The sequence below is a fragment of the Pseudonaja textilis genome, chromosome 3, assembly GCF_049901715.1.
Source record: "Pseudonaja textilis isolate UNSWEBS1 chromosome 3, rPseTex1.2, whole genome shotgun sequence".
NCBI lineage: Eukaryota > Metazoa > Chordata > Lepidosauria > Squamata > Elapidae > Pseudonaja > Pseudonaja textilis.
In genome coordinates this window covers 91,401,993-91,424,017 of record NC_141992.1, presented here as the reverse complement: position 1 = coordinate 91,424,017, position 22,025 = coordinate 91,401,993, and the positions used below count along the sequence as shown (strand labels likewise).

Here is a 22,025-nt window from a genome sequence, read left to right as displayed (position 1 = left end):
GAAAAAAAATACTGAAACTTGTAGCCCAAAAATTCCGATTTTAAGTGTCCAAACCTTGTGATCAGGAGTGGGCTCCGACAGGGTTAACTACCAGTTCAATGATTTACGAGGTTCAGTGATTTACGATGTGCACACTGCTGGCGCATGCCTGTAAATCGTCATCAGCACGCTGTGTGCAGAAAAGCAGCCTTTGAAAAATCCCTTTTTTCCTGCTTTTTTACTGCAGTTGTGCCTCGCATGGCAGCTGAAGTTGAAAAAAACAGGAAATAAAGATCAGGTAAGAGGCCAGGTGGGCGGGTGAGCAAAAACATCAGCAGACATAGAACCGGTTCTATGTCTGCTGCTCTTCAGAGTTACCGGTTCTACAGAGGTGGACAGAACTGGTAGAAACCCACCTCCACTTGTGATCATGTTCTGTTGGTAAAAAAGCTGCATTTTGGAGCCAGTAAGCACAAGATATCATGATTTTATACACCAGCCGGAAGCATAAAATAAGGAACTAATTGTGCTGAACAAAAAAACAACAACAACCCAAAGATAGAACGCTAAGCTAAAACAATTCAAACACAAAGAATGGTCATTGAGCTTCATCAAAGTGATCAGCAACTAAGTCACCTGGAGACTGGGTCTGTATTACCTCAGAAGAGGAGGCCAAAGTGAAACAAGCAAATAAACTTTATTAAATAAACAAACCATTATCTGGTTTGTCAGATGATATAATTGAGTTTCCATAGGGATATATAGCTGTGCCATTGGGATAGAGAAATAAAAGTTATCCACAGCCCCTGAAAAGGCAAATTATTAACTCTAAATGTCCTGTGCAGGTGTTTCATCACTTTATTAAACTTCTTCTGCTTTCCTGTGTAGCTAGGACATATCTCTGGAAAGGATGACATATATAATGTGCAATGCCTTGATTTACATACATACACTAGTTGTCATGACATAGGGATATGATTGCAATATCTGCAAGATAAATTATTATACACATCATCATTTTGACATTGCCACAGCTTGTCAAAATGCTATTGGACACAGCACTAAAATAATCTAGATTTTATTTTACTTTTACTTATTTAAAAATTTATTTATTTATTATTTCATTTTTATTTATTTAAATTTAGACACCATCCATCTTACTCTCAGAGGGATTCTGGGTGAATTTTATCATTGACTAGATAGAATAAATTCTTGGAAATATAACAAATGGCAACAAATGTGTAGTAGACTGATATTTCTTTAGAGCTATAGTAAAACTGGGTACTTTTTAAATCTCTCTTACTTGCCCATTTGTTAATAAATTGACAGAATAAGCTTTTTAATAGAATAATAGAGTTGAAAGGAACCTTGGAATTCTTCTAGTCCAATCCCGTGCTCAGGCAGGAAACCCTGTACCATATCAGACAAACGACTTCCAATCTCTTCTAAAAAACATCCACTGTTGGAGCACCCCCAACTTCTGGAGGCAGGTCATTCCACTGATTAATTGTTCTGTCAGGAAATTTCTCCTCAGTTCTAGGTTACTTCTGTCCTTGCTAAGTTTCCATCCATTGCTTCTTGTTCTGCCTTCGGGTGTTTTAGAGAATGGGTTGACCCTCTCTTCTTTGTGGCAATCCCTTAGAATGCTGCTATCATATCACCCTTCGTTCTTCTTTTCATTAAACTAGACCTACAAAATTTTTGAAACCATTCTTCACGTTTTAGCCTCCACTTCCTTAATCATCTTTATTGCTCCTCTCTGCACTGTTTCTAGAGTTTCGACATCTTTTTTATGTAGTGGCGACCAAAATTGGATGTAGTATTCCAAGTATGGTCTTATCAAGGTATTATTAAGTGGTATGAATATTTCACTTCTTTGTGTTTTTGTGTTTTGCTTTTTCATGTTTTGTTTTTTTATATTATTTTTTTATTATATTATGTTCTGCTTTTAACTAGTAGAGCTAAATTTATAAAGATGCATGTGAAGTTATTATTAATAGATTCTTTGTAGAAAACTGATATTGAAATAAGATGTATACCAATTCAATCCAGCACAATGAACAAGTGCAACAGTGGATTTGAGAGGGCTGAATACTGTGAGTCTAAACAAAATCAATAGCCTGGCAACAAAAACTGTAAATAAACCAACAAACCTCTATGTGAAATGGTGTATGTCCAGTCCAATGTAAGATTTCATCCTACAGACTTACTAACTTATGGCAAGCAACAGTAGAAATGGAGGTTCTGAAATTTTTATGGTGACTCAATACAGCGTTGTTGCCTAGAATCTTCAAATGATCACACTAAAAAAAGTTTGCACTGTATATATAATGTGTAAATTATTACATACAATCTGTTGGTTTGGCCTTTCTGTGTTCTGGGAGCCTATTACAGGTAGTCCTCAACTTACAACCACAATTAAGCTCAAAACTTATGTTGCTAAGTGAGAAATTTGTTAAGTGAGTTTTGCCCCATTATACAACTTTTCTTGCCACATTTGTTAAGTGAAGCATTGTAGCTCTTAAATTAGTATCACAGTTGTTAAGTGAATCTGGCTTTTCCATTGACTTTCCTTGTCAGAAGGTCACAAAAGGTAATCACATAACCCTGGGACACTGTAGCCATCATAACATGAACCAAATGTCAAGCATCCAAATGTAAATCATGTGACCATAGGGAAGTTGCAATGGTTAAAAGTGTGAAAAATGGCCATGTCACTTTTTTCAGTGCCGTTGTAACTTCAAGTGGTCTTACTGTTGTAAATTGAGGACTACCTTTAATTGTACTTTGTTAATCTTGAGTTAGGGTTCATTATGTCTTGAGAACCCATAGAGCCTGCAAAATATTTTCATCCTTTGGGCAACAGTTTAAACAATTAATTTGAACTATTCAAAGCTTTCATGAATAATCTGAAAATGTTCTTACACTTTACCTGGCAAGATGATTGGGAAAAATAATGTTTAGACATACTAATGATTCTTAGAACAGCATCCACTGAAGGGATAGGTCATTTCTTCAGGGGAGCATGATTCTACAAAAATCTGGCTATTAATCCTCTCCATTTCTAAAAAAAAATATGGCAGTTTCATTTAATCTCCAAAAAAGGAACATAGTCTTAAAACAACAACAACAATGAGATCTACAAAACTGTACCACCTTCCAGCTCAATAATTTAGTTTATTGAAAGGGTTACATTCAAATAGGTTTGAATTCCTCATTTTGCACCAGAATGTCAAACTATATTATTGCTCGGTTAATAGCTATTGAATGAAGAGGTTTTTTTTTAATGTTCCCAATGTATAATTTTGGCTTTCCTCCAATTATTTAGCTTCATTAGACCTGTGAATTAGGGAGCAAATAACTTAATATTATGATGTGGCACTCACAGTGTACTTTATTGTTGGCCAAGTACATAAGTCATCCATACACACTGGCTTATATAACCTATCTAGCTAAACTGTTAATATTTGCAACACAGTATTGTGTACTAGAACACAAAGGACTACTTCCACATACTATTTATGAATTGCCCACGCAAAGATATTTCCATCTTGTAAAAAAAAGGTGGAGGATTATAATTTCATAAGATTCATTATCTTCATCTCCTCCCAAATGCCCAGCCAGATGGCAGCATCTACTTGATCCTACCTGACATGTAACCCAGTCTTAACAAAAGTTATGCTGGATCAGATCTGATAAAGCTATAGGTCAAACTGGAAAGTCCACCAGCACTACAAGAAAACCATATGATCCATGAAGTCAGTGGCAAATCTATTCACTATTGTTACCAAGCAAATATATGTATATATCTATGTCTATTACCAGGAGACTAATTCAATGCATGGAGATTAATTTGTTAACAATAGCCATAGCACTTAGATTTATATATCACTTCCCAGGGCTTTCTAAGTGGTTTACAGAGTCAGCATAGTGCACCCCAACAATCTGGATCCTCATTTTACCCACCTTGGAAGGATGAGTCAACCTTAAATCAGTGAGACTCAAACTGCTGAACTGCAGGCACCTGGCAGTCAGCAGAAGTAGCCTACAGTACTGCATTCTAACCACTGCACCACCACTGATTATATGCACGTAGCTAGGAATAAAATGTATTATGTCCTCAGCATGATATCTAAACTATATATTTCATCTCTTACTTTTACTGAAATGGAAAAATGAAGTGGAGACCATCACTTCAGCTGGAGACAGAGAAAAAAAGCATCAAACTTTTAAATCCATGCATGTGGGAAGAAGGCTAGAGAGAAAGAAGAAGAAGGATAAAGGATCCAGTCTCAATTTTTTTCTGAAATGTCATACCTGTCTTCAAAATCTGAAGGTTGAAATTGGGAAGCATTGTTTAACTATTCTATATAAAATAGGCTTAAATTACAAATGAAGAAGTCATTTCAATTTTAAATTTGAGCTCAGTACGTGGCCCCTGAGCTAAATTCATTCTACTTCTGTTAATACTTTATTTCATATTATAATCAATATTGATCTAAAAACATTGTTTCTGATTCTGGATGTTGTTCTTCCCAGAAATAGTGCATTCTTTTCAAATGTCCTCTTCTTGTTGGATTTAATTTGCAAGAGCAGATCACCATTTCTATGTTTTCAGCCTTTCTATATTTCCAGTGGATAAACAACTTTTCTTCCAGTAGTCCTGAAGCTACTAGCCCTGGTTGAAGGAAGATGAATAAGATCGTGAAGCATCTAGAAACAAAGCTGTATGAGGAACAACTAAATGGTACATTTACTTTATGGAAAAGATGATTTAGAAAAGGCATGATAGCTGTCTACAAATACCTGAAAATTGCCTCATGAAAGAAGGAATGGGCTAGCTGTTAATGCTACACAGAAGGAGATTCAAGCAAGACATCAGGAAAATTGTCTGGACTGCAGCTGCTATTTGTGGAATGAGCTGTCACATAACACATGAGTTTTCTTTGTTAAGAGTTCTTCAATCAGATACGTTTGATGCAACCTGCACAGAGTAGGGTGCTGGATTACACAACTTTTATGGTTCCTTCCAGCTCTATGATTCATTCTGGCTCTATAACTATGAAAAGAGGCTTGGGATTCTGTCCATCTTTCTTCACACCAGTAAGATAACTCAGAAAAACCTTGAACAGAATAGCACCAATTTTGAGATTGGAAGTGGGGGAAACCTCCAAAGGAAGATGGAGTTTGAAAATGGGATAGGTTTGACTTGGAGTTATGGAGAAAAACAAGGCAAACCCAAAACATTCCACAAAGGGAGTACTAGTGGGAGAATGGCTCAGATTGCTGCAAATTGCTTTGGCCCTTCCTTCCTCCTTGCTAGTCACATGTCCTGAGGAGAAGCAAGTACACTTGTGGTCAGGTAAAAGTTTATATTAGTTCAGCATCATACGACAGTCCTAATTTCATCATTGATGGGAGAAGATCCAAAAATGGCGAGGATGCATTTGAATAGAAAAGCAGGGAGAGATATTTAAGAATCAAAAAGTAGGAAGAAAATGTGGAGATAGACCTCTTCTTTTTTATAATTCAATATAGATATGAATGAAATGAGGGAAAATGAGGTAAGGCTTTTCTTCTAAACACTAAAGTAGCAAACTAAAATGAGACAAAACATATTAGAGTAAAAGACATAGAAATACAAATTTTCTGTAACATTTTATTGCATTTTTAAATCAATCTCTTATACACATTTATTCAGCATTCAGGGCTATGCAATCACATCCCCTTTAGGGATACCAGACTGGCCAGGATGTTCTGCTAAGTAAGAATCTGCCCACCCCTTGAAGATAAATAGAAGATACAAAAGAATATAGTTAAGATGAAAGATCTGAACTAAGTAAAGCAAGGACAAAATCCTCAATCAACCACAATAGTCACTGATGTTCTTGAGTAGCGCTCTCTCTCTCTCTCTCTCTCTCTCTTTCTCTCTCTCCTCTCTCCATCCCTCCCTCCCCACTCTCTCTTTCTCTCTCTCTCTGTCTATGTGTATGTGTGTATCTGCCTCCCTTTTCCCCTCTGCCAAATTAGTCACAGTGATAAATTTGTTAAGGATGCAAAGTGCTTCTGAAATGCTTTGGAAGGGACAGTTCAGAACACATAGAGACACGAGCATCACATCTGTCTGCAAGTCAAAAAAGCATCTGCTTCTTTTTTTTCCCATGATCATGTGGAAAAAAGGCATATCAGTTTAATTATCCACAAAGGAAGGGTGCTGGGACCACTGTAGTGTGTTCCAAAGCACCTCTTCCAAAGCATTGTACAACCATAACAATTAACCTCCCACTGAGATTCTGGGATACAATTGCATCCCTTTTCTTACATAGACAAACCCTAACATCTTGTACAACATAGTCACAAGACATGCATCCTGCCTAATCTGATATTTGGTCAAATGGTGAAATACAACAAGCAAATTAACTATCCAGGTGGTAGGAAGAGACCGATCAACCTTGGGCCACTAATGTGTCTGCCTATTTTGACAGAGTGCCATTTAGTTATGCATCAGATGGTTATAATGAAAAAAAAACACATTACTCAAATTAGTTCACTTTTTCCCTCCAAGGTAAGATAAACATACACATTAGTGCTTTGGTTGGTTCATTCTGGTTTGTGTAAGTCAATTGAGCTGATAACAGCATTTCTATCAGCTCTTAACATCACATGACTCAAACCCATGAGGGCAGATGTTCTCCTCCTGAGAACCTGTTTACATTAGATATTTATCATATTGGAATGTAATCTGATATATCTGAAATTACCACTTATCTTTCAGCACCATTCAAGTCTCATGACAGCAATGTAGCATCTTTTCCAGGGCAGTAGGACTTTGTAAACATTGGCCAGGTGATACTACTATCTAAATAGAATAGGTTTTCCTACTTTAGTTCATCATGATGCTGAAAGGGTTATGTGCAGATGTGTGCTTTTGGAACACTATACAATTTTGTTCAATTTTACCCAGGCACAAAGGTTTGTGCTACTTCTAGATGATTTTGCATTATGCACAATTGAGGAGATTCAGAATGATCGCATAGAGTTCATATACGATTTAATGGAGATTTTAAATACAAGGAGAGAAAACTTATAAGTATAAAGAGTGGAAACAGAATAAAATGTTAAAGTTACCTTTAATTATGCTGCAGAGATTAGCAGAAGGGTGCTTGCTGTTATAACAAGATTACATCATTTTCATGAAAAAATCATGTGAGTTCAGCAATAGTATAAGAGATACTCAAAATCTCCATTAGAAACATTCTGAGATGTGAGTGTGTGTGTGTGTGTGTGTGTGTGTGTGTGACAGAGAGAGAGAGAGAGAGAGAGAGAGAGAGAGAGAGAGAGAGAGAGAGAAGAAGAAAGAAAGAAAGAAAGAAAGAAAGAAAGAAAGAAAGAAAGAAAGAAAGAAAGAAAGAAAGAAAGAAAGAAAGAAAGCCCAGCAATTGAACAGGTGGCATTGCATTCGGTTCTTCCTCCAGGATGTTAGTTTTACCCACACAGACTCCTGCAAGGTAAATTAGATGGATTAGTTGACAGACAGAAGAACATTAGCTGAGTTGAGCAAGGAATCTGATCTATACTTCTCTGCCAAGACCAATATTCTATTCATTGCAGCAATTATATGGACTTTCATGGGTTGGAACTGGAAAACCTATATAGGTATCCTTCACACTGGGCAACCTGGAAGTCCAAACTAGAATTACTTCTATGGGAGGATGTATCTCTACAAATCTTCAGCCTGGTGGGTCAGCCATTGGAGGGACATCCCCCCAAAAGAGCATTTACTTACCCCTTCCTGTGAATTAGCAACAAAATGAGTCTCATTTTGAATAGTTCACTAGTAAGTAGTGTATCCTTTTAAAAATGTGAATAATCCATTGACATCACACATTTTTTAAAAATTTCCATGGGAGCATGTATTAAGTTGTGAAGTTACCCTAGTCTTGAAATAGGTACTTTTTAAAAAGGGCAACTGTTTGCCTCGTGTTTAAGAATTTAAATAATGTTTGAGATGCATGTAAAAAACAGATGCCTCAATCAGTTCCTCTTCAGTGCCTAATATGAAGTGCATTCTAATTTATTCATAAATATGTCTCATTCTCTGGAGATCAAACATGCTAAGAGGGGAAAACCATTCTACTGTGGTGTGAAGCATATAGCCACAGTATGGAGAAGCACGCCTCAACATTCAGCTTGCCAAAAATGAATCGTGCAGCTTAGCCACCCACCCACCTAGACAGCTCATCATCTCCTGCTTGTCGTGTATAAGCAGTAGAATGACTCACTGGTTGCTCCTTCTGGTAAATCTTTAGAAAGCTGTTGCTCATGTTTCCAATTAGCAAATTATTGGGGAGGATGTGTTATGCTTACAGATTTAGAAATCCTTTAGAATGTCTTCTCCCAATTCTCAAGAAAAACTCATATATTTCTCATTATTTCAATGCTATAAAAACCCCAATCTGAGTTACTGTTTTTTCCCCCTCAAAGGTCTTCATTGTATTTTGAAATAAGATTATGATGGGAGCAAGATGTCAACTCTCTCAGTTTATATTTTGCATCTGGACATCATTTGCTGGAATAAGAATATTGGGAGTTTCCTTGAATAATTGTTTTGATAAAACAAAATTCTTACTTTGCAGTAGAGGATGAGAAACTACATTTGATGAAAATAAGACACTGAATGGAACTGGAAAGGGAAGAGAAATTTTTGTTTGATCTTCAGGAAGATTATTCTGACAATTTAAAAAAATGATATAGGAGTGTGCTTTTGACATATGTATAAAACTTTGGCAAACTTTACACACATCTCAGATGAAATGCTTTTTTATGTACAAGTTTCAGAATTCTGGGAGATTAGCAAAAATAAATTATTTTATTGGATGTTGTGTCTGTGCAACAAATTACTCAAGTAAAAACTTGCTTTAGTGTTCTTTCACAGGATTGCATGCCTAGAAACAGGTTTAGCTTTAAAATCACCATCTTGTTTCTTTATTGATCTATTCTGAATCAGATATCATGTATTCCCTTTCTACAGGATATTTCAATATTTTGCAGAATATCTGGCAGGCATATTATTCTGAATATGAATGTCTTATCTTCCGGAGTTTCCTGCCTTGAGTCAATAAATATTCTTCCAGGCAAGTGGACTAAAATTCCACTCCAGGAGAATGCAATGCAACAAATATTATTCTGCTAGTATACTTTTGCTAAATATGCTGAAGTCACCTGGTTAATATAGAATGCAAATATAACATCCCTGGCAGATGTGAGGAAGATGATCCATTTCATAAATAAATTTTTCCAGATATTTTATAGCTCCAATTCCATACTCTTGACGTAGTTTTGCCTTTAGCAATAATAGTCAATATGTTTGATTCATCTTTGGCATGACAGTGTAGAGTTTTGTCCTCTTTTCTCTAAGCCAAGTATAACAGCTCTTTTAGTCATTCCCCAAGGGCTGAAGGTTTTTTTTTCTCTTGTTCTCCATGCATTTACTCCTGTCTGATTCCAAGTACAATTCAAGGTGTTGGCTATCATCTTTAAATCTCAAATAGTTTGGGCCAGGCTATTTGAAGGACCACTTATCCACTATTACATCCACCCACCCCATGAGGATATGAAGGCAGGGTATATTACAGGTCCCATTGGTTGATGGCTCCTTTTCTATGGACCATCATTTCTCTGGAGGTACAGTTGGCCCCCAATTTATTGCTTTTCCAAACGGTCCTAAAAATGTGGTTCTCTCAGGGGACTTGGGAACCACAAATGGAGGCGGACTAAATCAAGTGATTGATTTGATAGTATTCTTGCTGCCATAGGGATGTGCATTTGTGAGTTTTTCATGTAGTGGATTTTTCAATGTTATAAGCTACCCAGAGTCACCTATGTGTGAGTTGGGTGGCCATATAAATTTAATAAATAAATAATGAACAAATTGTCAAATTTGAAATGTAATACTTAATAGCCAATGTAGAAAGAATGCAAGGCAACATTTTGAATTAATATTGTTGCCCTCTTCCCCCCCCCCCCCCAAAAAAAAGTTGAACTGCTGAACAGAAAAAAAGATGAAGTTAAGAAAAAAATAATAAATTTAATACCGTTATTTATTTATTTTATCCCTTCCTCCAGAATACACCAAAATATTTCATTCAAATTGTAATTTCAAATGTGGGAAAAAATATTATTAAATATTGGAGGAATTATCATAGTAAAAAAACCTTACTTTTGCTTTACACAGAAAAAATAATTACTTTTTATTATGTTTAAATGTAAATTAATAATATTATTTTGTCCTGGTTTCACTTATTCTTTCAAATGGAGTTCTGGCATGCAGCTTAAAGGTCAGTAAGATTCCAAGGCATACTCTGTAGTGTTAGGCAAAATGTGTCAGCTATCCTCAAGAGTTCAGTTCATAGGCCTTGGAGAAATAAGTAACTTTTTGAGGACATGAAAACAGGACATTCTGTTTGTATAATAACTTATTTCATGCATGAACCCCTCTTCTTCATGAAGCTGAGAAGGACAAAATGGAATTCCACAAACTGAACTCTTCGAGTCAAGTGGAGCATGGGAAGATGGAGGACTTCTCAAAACTAAGATATTGGAAATGTAATTGTACACCCTCCCGGGAGGGGAAAAATGGAGTTTAGAAAAATTACAGAGGATGCATACAAATTTTTAGCTTATAGACAATGGAAAATAGATGTAATGGCTAAGAAGATCAGCAAGTAAGTACTACTTGTGAAAAAGAAAGTCTAGAAAGGAAGTGAGCAAACTTGAACTTAAACTCACAACGGATGCTAACAACAATGAAAGGGGATTTGGGGGAGGGTGGGGTTAGCAGTAAGAATTCTGAAGCAAAAGGGACACCAGTTCTTAGAGGATGATCACAAGTTACAGGAAAAAAGGCAGAGCTTGTCAACTTCTGTTTGGTTTCAGACTTCTCCCAAATGAGGAATTGTCTCTAGTTGAACCTAAACAGAGCCACTGAGAAAAAAGAAGGAATGTCAACCCCATGTAGGTGAAGAGATGATTAGGGAGCTGTAGCCACCATAAACAAGTTTCAGCTTCAAAATGTAAGCCAATAAGAGCTGAAGGTCTTTGAGGAGCTTGTGGATGGAACCCCCTTCTGTGATCTTAGAGAAATCATTGAGAATTTCCCTAGAAGTCTAGAAAAGAATTGAGGAAGGGAAATATTGTTTCTATTTTTAAAATGGGGGAAAGAAAACAGGAGGAAAAATCAAGGATCCAAGACATATACCCAGTGGGTATATGTCATTGACTCCACATCAGTCTGGAAGATGTTCAATAGCATATTGCATACCTCCACTTTAAGCCCTGTAAAAAGTTATAAAATATGTTTATCAAATCTGTGGACAGCATAAAAATAGAGAGGAATAGGAAACAACATAGGATCTTTATAAGATTCAGCAGGATTTGACAGGCTGGAAAAATGGGCCAAATCAAACAGGCCAAATCAAACAGAATTTAAGCAGTAACAAGTCCTTCATCTGAGTAGGAAAAATCAAGGATATCAGTACCAGGAAGATGAAAACCACCATCACCACTAGAAAAGATTTTGGATGTCTTGATGGATCATAAGTAGGACAAATTACAAAATAAATAAAAGCAATTGTAAGCTAGAGCCGTGTATACTTTCTATAGGGATTGCAAAAATAAAAGCTTTTTTGAGCTTGATAACATCCCAAGTCCAACCTATAATAGATACCATGTATAGTGATCATGTACCATACACACAAAAGCCACAGATGCTGTTTATAGTTACTCAAAAAGCATGTATGTACCATACTATAGATTTAAAAACTTTTCAGGTATAGTCATTGGGAGAAATTAAAGATAATATATCCAGGGTGGGAACTGTGGTGAGGAGGTGTTGAATGATCTCATTTAATAGAATCCCTTAACACTATTATTCTTAATTATAGAATCTCTAACTATATCATATGCCACAACCATGGGTTGATATAGAAATTAAGAAACAGTCTTAGCTCTTGTAATAACCACTCTTTATTCCACAGGGAAATGTTCCAGTGAAGAGAAAACATTTAAGTGAAGAACAGGAATCTCTGTGGAAATTAAACCTAAAGATCATTATAAAATTCAGATAATAAGTTTTCCAGCCTGGAATCATCAGGAGTGTTGACTGAATGATAATTTCCATGATATTTACACATATGGAATTAAAAGCATACTTTTAATATTCAGCTGTTTCATTAAGTGTCTTTAGTAATGGGAGTTCAGAATTACTTTCCCTGGATATGATGAAATTGTCCTCAATTCTAGGAACCTTATTCTTTAATTGGAAATCAACTGAAATTATAAGACAGAGCAATGTTTAGATGCAGTTTCTAAATTAGAATATGAATAACATGCCCTAAGGGAAGTAGGCTGCTTATAGTTTCACCAATATGATCAAAGTATTTGCAACTGTTTATCAAACATTTTGTAAGAGCTTATAGAAAGATGCTTAGAGGATGCAGTATACTCTATGCACAGATACACATTAGTCTCTGCTAATTGGGTTCAAATCACTAAAGAACATGAAGCTTTGTACGGAAGTATAACATTTTATGTTCCCTAAAATATTGACTAGAAGCCTTTTGTTTATATGCAACAAAACCAACTGTCAAGCCAGAAATTGACATAAGTGTAGCCATTTTAGTTTGTCTTAGTAAATGTTCTTTTTCTTATTTTCTCTGTGATAGTGATGGGAGAAGGGTTTCAGGTTTGACACATTCTAAGGGGGGAGGAGTGGAGATAAAGAGAGTGTTATGACTAGGTGATCTTCTTTCCTGTGAGAAATAAGCTGTCTGTGCTGGGGCCCCTGAAGGTGGAGATTTATGACATCAAGCAATGTTGAATGACTTCTATTGGAGAATGTGACTTTTGAGGGTTGTTTCTAACTTCTAATATTGTGGGGTAATTCCGGGTTGGGTCAGATCTGGAATTACCATGGACTTTGCCAATTTGATGCTTTCCTAAATAAAAGAAATCTTTTTGAAGATGGACTTCGTTATTTTTCTTTTAACATGGAATTCATTACTTGGAAACCTGACACCAACATTGTTGGTGTAAGTGACAAAAGTACTCTTTATCAATGGGAGGTTTCCATGATTGCAGCTATTATTAATCAAGCCTACTTTTGTCTATGCATTTACACCCATTGCATTTATTTATAAATGGCCATATTTTTGTATAAATATGCATAAATAAATAATGAATAAATAAATATGCATACATACTCATTGCATAAACACCTGTTTGCAAAATGACCGATTCTCCCATTCCAGATAACCAGCAAAGGGGTGTGAATGCTGACAGGCTAATCTGTTCCCTGCCTTCTTTTGTTGTTCCATCATTGTATTTGCTCTGTACAGTGATTAAAAAAGTAAACAATCAACAACTACACACCCATGACTTCAGGAGAAAGCAAAGCTGCCCCTTAGAAAAACCAGAAAGCAATGAGGGAACAATGGCAAAGCAATATGTTTACTTTAGAGGGAAGGAGAATCCCTCAGGTCAGGGTTGAGCTAAAGTAGAAATTTCCACAAGTAGGGAAACTGTTTCCACACTGCCCCTAGATAAAACACAATGCAACTTTCTGTGCAGTATTTTCCCTGTCTTTCCGAAGATGAACTGAGATAGTGAAATTAATTGGCTCAGTGTGTGAAGCCTGATGAAAGCCTCGTGGCATAGTGGAACCATAGGTGATCTCACATTGCATCACTCTTGTGATCTAGTTTTCTGATCACACTGAAGTGAAATTAAATATTGGAAGTGGTGATGAGAGATTAAGGAGTGATACAAAAAGTAGAAAGTAGCAGCCCATCAGATGTAGCTGAACTACAAATCCAAGAAGCCCCAGCCAACAACAGTGAAAGATGCTGGAAGGTCAAAGAATGTTATAATCTGGAATGCTCCTTCTCATTTTTTTCTGCCAGACATGCCTTCTTTTACATACCCCACTACCTTCATGCATCCATGCAACTTTTCATTTTCTGCATGTCTGGAATCTTGCAGCCATATTTCCTGCTTTCAGGTTACTAAAGCAGTGGTATTCCTGGGTTGAACATAAGGAAAATAGAGAAAAATATACGATCTTTAAGTTAATATGTTGCAGCAACTTTTTCATTCCTTTTTTTTTTTCTTTCCACTTAATGTTGCTGAATGTTTCTTTGTTGTGACTAATTAACTAATATGTGTATCCTAGTCTTAGTTTTTCTGAAAATAACATGTTTTATATAACCTATTTTTAAAGAATGAAAAAAAATGCCTTGCTCGACCAGGCTACAATCCATCTGGCCCAACAATCTGCTTCTAACAGCAGCCAGCCAGTGTCTTGGGAGAAAGTCACCAGTTAGATGTAGAAGCTTAATTTCCTGCCTCTCCAAATGCCATGAAATTGCCATTTATGCATGCTGTACTTGATCCAGAAAGATAACTGGATCTAGTTTGTTGTTTTTCATCCTAGTGACACATTGCTAGACCCAATGCAACTGTTTCAAGTAACAGAAGCAACACCACTAGTTCAATCCACAGCTGTATTAAAAAGTCATGATTTTGAGAGTCAGAGCTTCAGACTAGAAGAAATGAACAGAATAAAAATGATGACTATGGTCAGTCATGAATGCAGAATGATCAGTAGCAGACACATTATAAAAATATATTAGGGTACAGTGTCAATATGAACTTATTATTACAACAGAGAATAAAACCAAAGCATCAATGAAAATTTATTTATATATTATGTATGTGTGTGTGTATACACTTGTAGATACATACATGTCACCTTTACTCTATTTACAAATAACTCAAGGCCCCAAAAATGTCCAACACAACTTCATCCGTCTGTTTTCCCCACAACAACCCTCTGAGGTAGATTGATCTGAGAGAGAATGATAGGCCCAAAGTCACCCAGCTATCTTTCATTGCTAAGGCAGGACTTGAACTCTTAGGGTACTGGGCTAGAAAATGGGAGCCCAGTGCCCTAAGACCAAATGCTGAAATAAAACAGATTTATCTTTAATATTTCAGACAGATTGGTTTTTCTTAAAATGCATAGCTGATGCTAGATGCTTAGAAATATTTACAGCAAGGTATTTCTTGGCCCTCTTTAGAATAAGTAAGCTAAAGTAAAGTAAAATGAGTAAATAAAGCTTTTGCTCAGAGACTACTGCTAAATATAAAAAAGGCATGGTCTGTTTACTCTTCAGCTGAGTTGGCACAATATTACTATACCAGCTTCCTGAATGAATTCTGTGTTTACACAAAACACCACATTGTAACTGACCAATTAGTTCACACACAAAGTAAGGGTCTTCTTTTTTTAAGAGTTAAGCATGTCCAGATCTGATGAGGTGGTTAGGTAACAAGCACACCCCAGCAACGTCTTTGTTCTACTATTTTCACAAGATTCTGTGCCTCTTTTCTTCCACCCATACCTGAGGAAACCAACTATTTTGCTGTTAAAGTACCGTAGTGATTTCTCTACAACAGGGCTGTCAAACTCCCAGCCAGCAGGTTGGATGTGTCACATATTGGCCACACCCACGCCAGTTTAACGAAGGGGGGGAGTCCTGATATGTCATGTGACGCCACCGTTATGACGTGAGTTTGATACCCCTGCTCTACAATGGAGGCAGCCTTGGTGAAATAGGGTAAATGCATGAAACTGGTGCCAATTGGTAGGGCTTTGCCATGAGAAGCAAAGAATTAACTAAGGTGTTAGGGAATAATCTGAATATTCAGGATCCTTAAATAAGTAGGGGATAGGAAAAAGGCCTTAGTTGCAAAGGGAAGCTGTACAGAAATAAGATACTTCTTAGTGGGTGGAATGGAGCCTGCAAAGAAATTGGAATTGGGGACGTCCAAAAAGAGGGGAGAATTCATCCTAGAAAGGAAGAAACAAAACTTAGGAGTTTAGAAAAAGTATAAAAGGCATGGAATTATAAGTGGAAACCTGTAGGCTGAGAGCCAAGAAAAACACAGAGGAAGGGGCAAGAATAGACTCAGGGACTCTGATGCAAATAGGCTTGATCCAGAGAGACAAAATTTGGAAAAAATAAGAAAAAAGAAAGAAATGGGTAACATAGGAAAACAACCTAGAGGGAATCAGCATTAAATCTTAAGAGTAAGGGGAGAAAGAGACAAACTCTAAGTCATACTCCAGTTAGGAAAGCAAATAGCCCAAAGATTAAGTTTTCCCTTTCCTAGAAAGGATCTCTTTGGAACCAGAGGTGTTTTTGCCTGGTCTTCAATTTTCCCTAAAAGTGGAAAGTCATTGAGGTGGTGGTAAGGAGTCAAGTACATAGGATCAGAAGGAGGAGATTATCAGGACTCTCTTATTCAGATTTCAGGCCTGGACATAGGATGGAGATGACAGTTTAGGTCTCCTTGAAATCACTGCACCCATCCTGGTCATTTCAGACTTCTCAACTGATTTCAGTATTCTATCTACAGATGTTATCCTTCTGTGTTGCTTGTGGAAATTGGGAATGGTGGGGGGGGGGCAGGGTGTTGCAATGGTTTAGTTCCTTCCTAAATGGTTGGTTCCAGTTAGTGGTCGTTGAAAAGTAAAGAACAGTTCAATGACTATTTCCTTGTAGGCTGCTGCAAGAATAAATTCTCTCCCCACTCTTCATTAACATCTACATGAAGCCACTGCAAGAGGACTGATGGAGTTTGAGATTCAGCATCATTGGTATGTTGAGAATATTCAGGTTTACATTATTACTCCTGGCCATAGTACTGATGCTGTTAAAGTCCTGTTCCAATGCCTGGTGGTTGTGAGAGTTGGGATGGAAGAGAATATTAAACTGAATTGTAGTAGGAAGTAGCTACCATCTGACCATTGGCTTGTTTGCTACAGAGGTCTCTTTTGTTAGGATGTCATTGCCCCCTTTAGAAGTAGCTTTATTATTTGGGGATCCTCCTGGATACATAGATCCTACTGGAACAGCAGGTGCAGGCAGCAGTCTGGGAAGCCTATTGTTGGCTGGTGTGCAGCCCTACCTTAGGTAGGAGGATATCGCCACAATGACTCATGTCCTCATCACTGCACAGACCTTTGCAATGCTTTACAGCAGGAGTGTCAAATTCAATTTCATTGAGGGCCATATCAGGGTTATTTGACCTTGGGGGCTAGGGGTAGGCATGGCCAGGGTAGGTGCGGCCAGCTCAACATCACTTGTGTTGGGGGTGCAGATGGTGGCCTGAGTGCTCTGCCAGCAAAAACAGGCTTCCAAGCTCCATTTTTGGTTGTGATGGCTTCCTGCAACCTTCTGCCAGCAAAAATGGAGTTCAGGAGGGCCACACATGACCCTCCTTAGCTCCATTTTCACTGGAAGATGCTCTGCAGGCCAGTCCTTTGCTATTTCCAGGAAAGCCCCATGAGATATATCTAAGCACCCCATGGGCTGGATCTGGCCCACAGGCCTTGAGTTGACACCCCTGTTCTATAGGAACTACCTTTACTGGGAACTGCATTTGGAAGCTTCCGTTGGTTCAGAACCTAGCAGCATATATGCTAATAAATAACCTATACTTGTTATCTTGCGCATGTTTGATAAACAAATAAAATAAAAATAATAAAATAAAATAAAAAGTTGGGGTTTATTGGTAGGAATGCATTACTCAGTGCTGTGGGTTCTGCACTTATTATCTATGAGCTTTCAGTTACAATTTAAAATGTTGGTGCTGACCTATAAAGCCCTATATGGCTGGTCTTCCATTGCTTTTTGGCTCAGGCAATTCAATCTAGTTGAGAGAAGGTGCCACTTGAGGGTGAAAGGGGAGACAGATGGTCCTTTGGAATGCCTCCCACTTCGACTGCTTTCTGGAAGGAGATCAGAGGGTGTTTGGGTTATGATGTCATATTGTCTGGGTTTACTAATTGGTTGCTTACATAATTTACTTCATGTTTATTTGGACTGTATTTTGAGTATTATGCATTATTTTTATGTGCGTGTTCTTTAAAATTTTATCTTTGTGAACTGCTAGGAATCCTTTAGCATTGTGGCAGTCTATATAAGTAACAAACAAGGAAATAAATATGACTCATGAGTTAAAAGTGACTGGAAAAAGTACTCTATTTTTTCCACCTTCCTGTAACTTGGGTTAATACAGGTGGATTTGGGGGGGATCAATCCAATGTCAATTGGAAAGAGGACTGATGCCAAGTGAGAAGTGCTTAGTATGTGGTGTCTGGGAGAGAGAACCAAAGAATTGACAGGAAGTAACCAGATCTAGAAAAGCCAGTAAGGAAGTCCAAGAGAGTTCAGATCTCCAGAAGTGAAACTTTTCTTTTTGCAAAGCAACTGAATATTATTTGCCAAAGGAAGAGTTAGACTGTGTTATTGAAAGTGAATAGCTCCTTTGAAGGAAACTCTAAAGTTATGTAAGGGGGCTAGTGAGCAACTTCTGAATATGGAGATTCCAGCCATTGAGTTCAGTAGTTACAGTTGTGTGAAGTTATTCTTCTGTCTATGCAAATCTATTTGTACATCTATATAATTATTGCTAGTAAAGTAGACCTACCCTCAATCTTTGGTTCTGAATGCAGAAAATAACTAGAAATGCCCTGGATCTTAATAGATCTATGAAGGGAGTGAGAACACTCCTTGGAACCCCCTTACTGGCTGGAAAGTTAGCACCAGACTAGCTTGACTAGTGTGGCTTAGGAAACCGTCAAAAAAAATCAATATGGTGCATGCATTTAAACAAACAAGACATTCTGATTTAGAGTTGTTTTAACTGTTCTTTATATAAAGTTATGTTCCTGTAAAGAAAGCATCCAATCTGCTTGGTGTACTGCTTCTTGCAAACTTACAGATGAAACTTGAAAAATTAGAATATTGTGCAAAACAGTGGTGGAATTCAAATATTTTTCCAACCAGTTCCATGGGTGTGGCTTGGTGGATGTGGCTTGGTGGGCATGGCAGAGGAAGAATATTGAAAAAAACCCATTCCCTCCTCACTCCAGGGGGAAGATTACTGCAAAATCCTCCCTCCCCACCCCAATAACCTGCTTTCCAGCTCCGTTCTCCTGTGCAGGGCAACAAAAGAAGACCCAGCTGATCAGCTGGGACTCAAGAGGCAGAGAAGAAATGGGAGTGGGGCCAGTCAGACATGGTATTCCAAACTACTCAAAATTTCCGCTACCGGTTCTCCGAACTACTCAAAATTTCTGCTACCTGTTCTCCAGAACTGGTCAGAACCTGCTGAATACCACCTCTGGTGAAAAAGTTCATTTATTTCAGCAATCCAACTTAAAAGGTGAACCTAATATATGAGATAGACTCATTACATGCAAAACAAGATAGTTCAAGCCATGATTTGTCATAATTGAGATGATTATGGCTTACAGCTCATGAAAATCCCAAATCCACAATCTCAGAAAATTAGAATATTGTGAAAAGGTTCAATATTTTAGACTCAAAGTGTCCACTCTAATCATCTAATTAAGCCATAACACCTGCAAAGGGTTCCTGAGCTTTTAAATGGTCTCTCAGTCTGGTTCAGTAGGAAGCACAATCATGGGAAAGACTGCTGACCTGACAGTTGTGCAGAAAACCATCACTGACACCCTCCATAAGGAGGGAAAGCCTCAAAAGGTAATTGCAAAAGAAGTTGGATGTTCCCAAAGTGCTCTATCAAAGCACATTAATAGAAAGTTGTGTGGAAGGAAAAAGTGTGAAAGAAAAAGGTGCACAAGCAGCAGGGATGACCGCAGCCTGGAGAGGATTGTCAGGAAAAGGCCATTCAAAAGTGTTGGGAACTTTCACAAGGAGTAGACTGAGGCTGGAGTCAGTGCATCAAGAGCCACCACACACAGACGGATCCTGGACATGGGCTTCAAATGTTGTATTTCTCTTGTCAAGCTGCTCCTGAACAACAAACATCAGAAGTGCCTTACCTGGGCTAAAGAAAAACAGAACTGGTCTGTTGCTCAGTGGTCCAAAGTCCTCTTTTCTAATGAGAGCAACTTTTGCATCTCACTTGGAAACCAAGGACCCAGAGTCTGGAGGAAGAATGGAGAGGCACACATTGCAAGATGCTTGAAGTCCAGTGTGAAGTTTCCACAGTCTGTGTTAATTTGGGGAACCATGACATCTGCTGGGGTTGGTCTACTGTGCTTCATTAAGTCCAGGGTCAATGCAGCCATCTACCAGGAGATTTTGGAGCACTTCATGCTTCCTTCCTCAGATGAGCTTTATGGGGATGCTGACTTCATTTTCTAGCAGGACTTGGCACTTGCCCACACTGCCAAAAGCACCAAAACCTGGTTCAATGACTGCGGGATTCAATGACTGTGGGATTACTGTGGGATTACTGTGCTTGATTGGCTAGTAAACTCACCTGACCTGAACCCCATAGAGAATCTTTGGGGCATTGCCAAGAGAAAGATGAGAGACATGAGACTGAACAATGCAGAAGAGCTGAAGGCTGCTATTGAAGCATCCTGGTCTTCCATAACACTCAGTAGTGCCACAGGCTGATAGCTTCCATGCCATGCTGCATTGAGGCAGTAATTGCTGAAAAAGGAGCCCAAACCAAGTACCGAGTACATATGCATGCTTATACTTTTCAGAGGTCCGATATTGTTCTATGTACAATCCTTGTTTTATTGATTACATGTAATATTCTAATTTTCTGAGATTGTGGATTTGGGGTTTTCATGAGCTGTAAGCCATAATCATATCAATTATGACAAATCACAGCTTGAACTATCTTTCTTTGCATGTAATAAGTCTATCTCATATATTAGTTTCACCTTTTAAGTTGCATTACTGAAATAAATGAACTTTTGCATGATATTCTTATTTTTCGAGTTTCACCTGTACGTAAGCCTAAGTAGTTTGAGTGTATTTATACTCCAAGACCAAATCCACTCATTTTACAGGTGCTCCTTCTTCCCCTTTGTTCTTTGAGCAAATAGTCATATATTATGTTTATTTCAGAGAAGACTAGATGTTCATGTAAATCTTGAACACTTGTGGCATCATTTGGATTTTGCTAACCAAAATAGCCATTTTTAAAATATTTTTGCTGTATCATCTAGGATAACAAAACAATTTTTTCCCAATTCTTTCCTCTTACAGATCAATGATAAGAAGGCCAGTTGACATCCTTCTAGTTAAAAACTAAGGAAGTGTTGCCAGTTGGTGATGATAGATAGATAGATAGATAGATAGATAGATAGATAGATAGATAGATAGATAGATAGATAGATAGATAGGCAATTCTTGAGCTGAATTGAATTTCAGATGATTTCAGGGACACACACTTTCTTGACAATAACAGAATATTTGGTTTCTTCCTAGACATATTTTAACCATCTGATTTACCCTACATTGTCTATTCAAGTACTAACCAGAACCATTTCTGTTTAATTCCCAAGCCTAAAAAAAACTTGGGCAGGTGATGCATTGCCAATGAATTTATTCAGAAATACTGGCATGAGCAAAATGATTTCAAAAACATTTTCCTGTGTTCTTTAGGCATATATTTGCAAAAGAAATTATGGGCCTTGTTACTAATTACTCAAACATGGATCTGTGAATAGATTTCACTGGAAATAATTCCATCTTGTTTTCATTGGAATGGAGGATGTTTTTGTAATGTTTGTTTAAGAATGGCTCATTCATCCAGGCAAGTGAATTGCAGCCCATAAAGTGTTTAGAGAAGATCTATATCAATGAACTGAGTGTTGTGCAAAACATTTTCTCATATTCCATTCAAATATTCAAAGAGTTAAGAATGTCTTTAAAGGTTATCTAATACATTGCTAATTCAGGAAATCAACTGCTTTAGCATCCTAAATAGGTGCTCATTCATCCATCCGGTCACAAGCATTCCTTCATGATAGAGTGTTCACTGCATGTGGGTGCTTTTGATTGAACGACCCTTGTATGTGCCTTGTTTTATTCTGCAGAAATAGAATGAAAACTTAGTTGCATAGCCTGCTCTCCAATGTACCAAATCAAAAAGGGTTGGGGACACTGCACTCAAAGGACCATTGAAGATTCCTA

General features: G+C 37.6%; 1 protein-coding gene across 25 annotated transcripts in view; it reads right to left on the bottom strand.

The window, feature by feature from the left end:
• LOC113438043 (uncharacterized) overlaps positions 1 to 22,025 on the bottom strand; it is a 109,183-nt gene that overhangs the window by 58,050 nt on the left and 29,108 nt on the right. For 13 of the 25 annotated variants that reach the window (XR_015742962.1, XR_015742973.1, XR_015742974.1 and 10 more), the window contains exons 2-3: positions 13,958 to 14,056; positions 13,239 to 13,365 (exon numbers count right to left, since the gene is read on the bottom strand). The exons of 3 other annotated variants lie outside the window; for them this stretch is intronic. Coding sequence is in view for 4 of the 22 variants with exons in the window: in XM_087930357.1 (XP_087786483.1) it covers positions 13,239 to 13,365; positions 13,958 to 13,975 (145 nt within the window). In the remaining 18 variants the exon portion in view is untranslated. Of the gene's footprint in view, positions 1 to 4,302; positions 4,658 to 7,107; positions 7,481 to 11,385; positions 12,307 to 13,238; positions 13,366 to 13,957; positions 14,057 to 22,025 lie in introns of those variants that run through there. 9 more of the 25 variants (XR_015742976.1, XR_015742975.1, XR_015742965.1 and 6 more) reach the window with 5 other exon arrangements.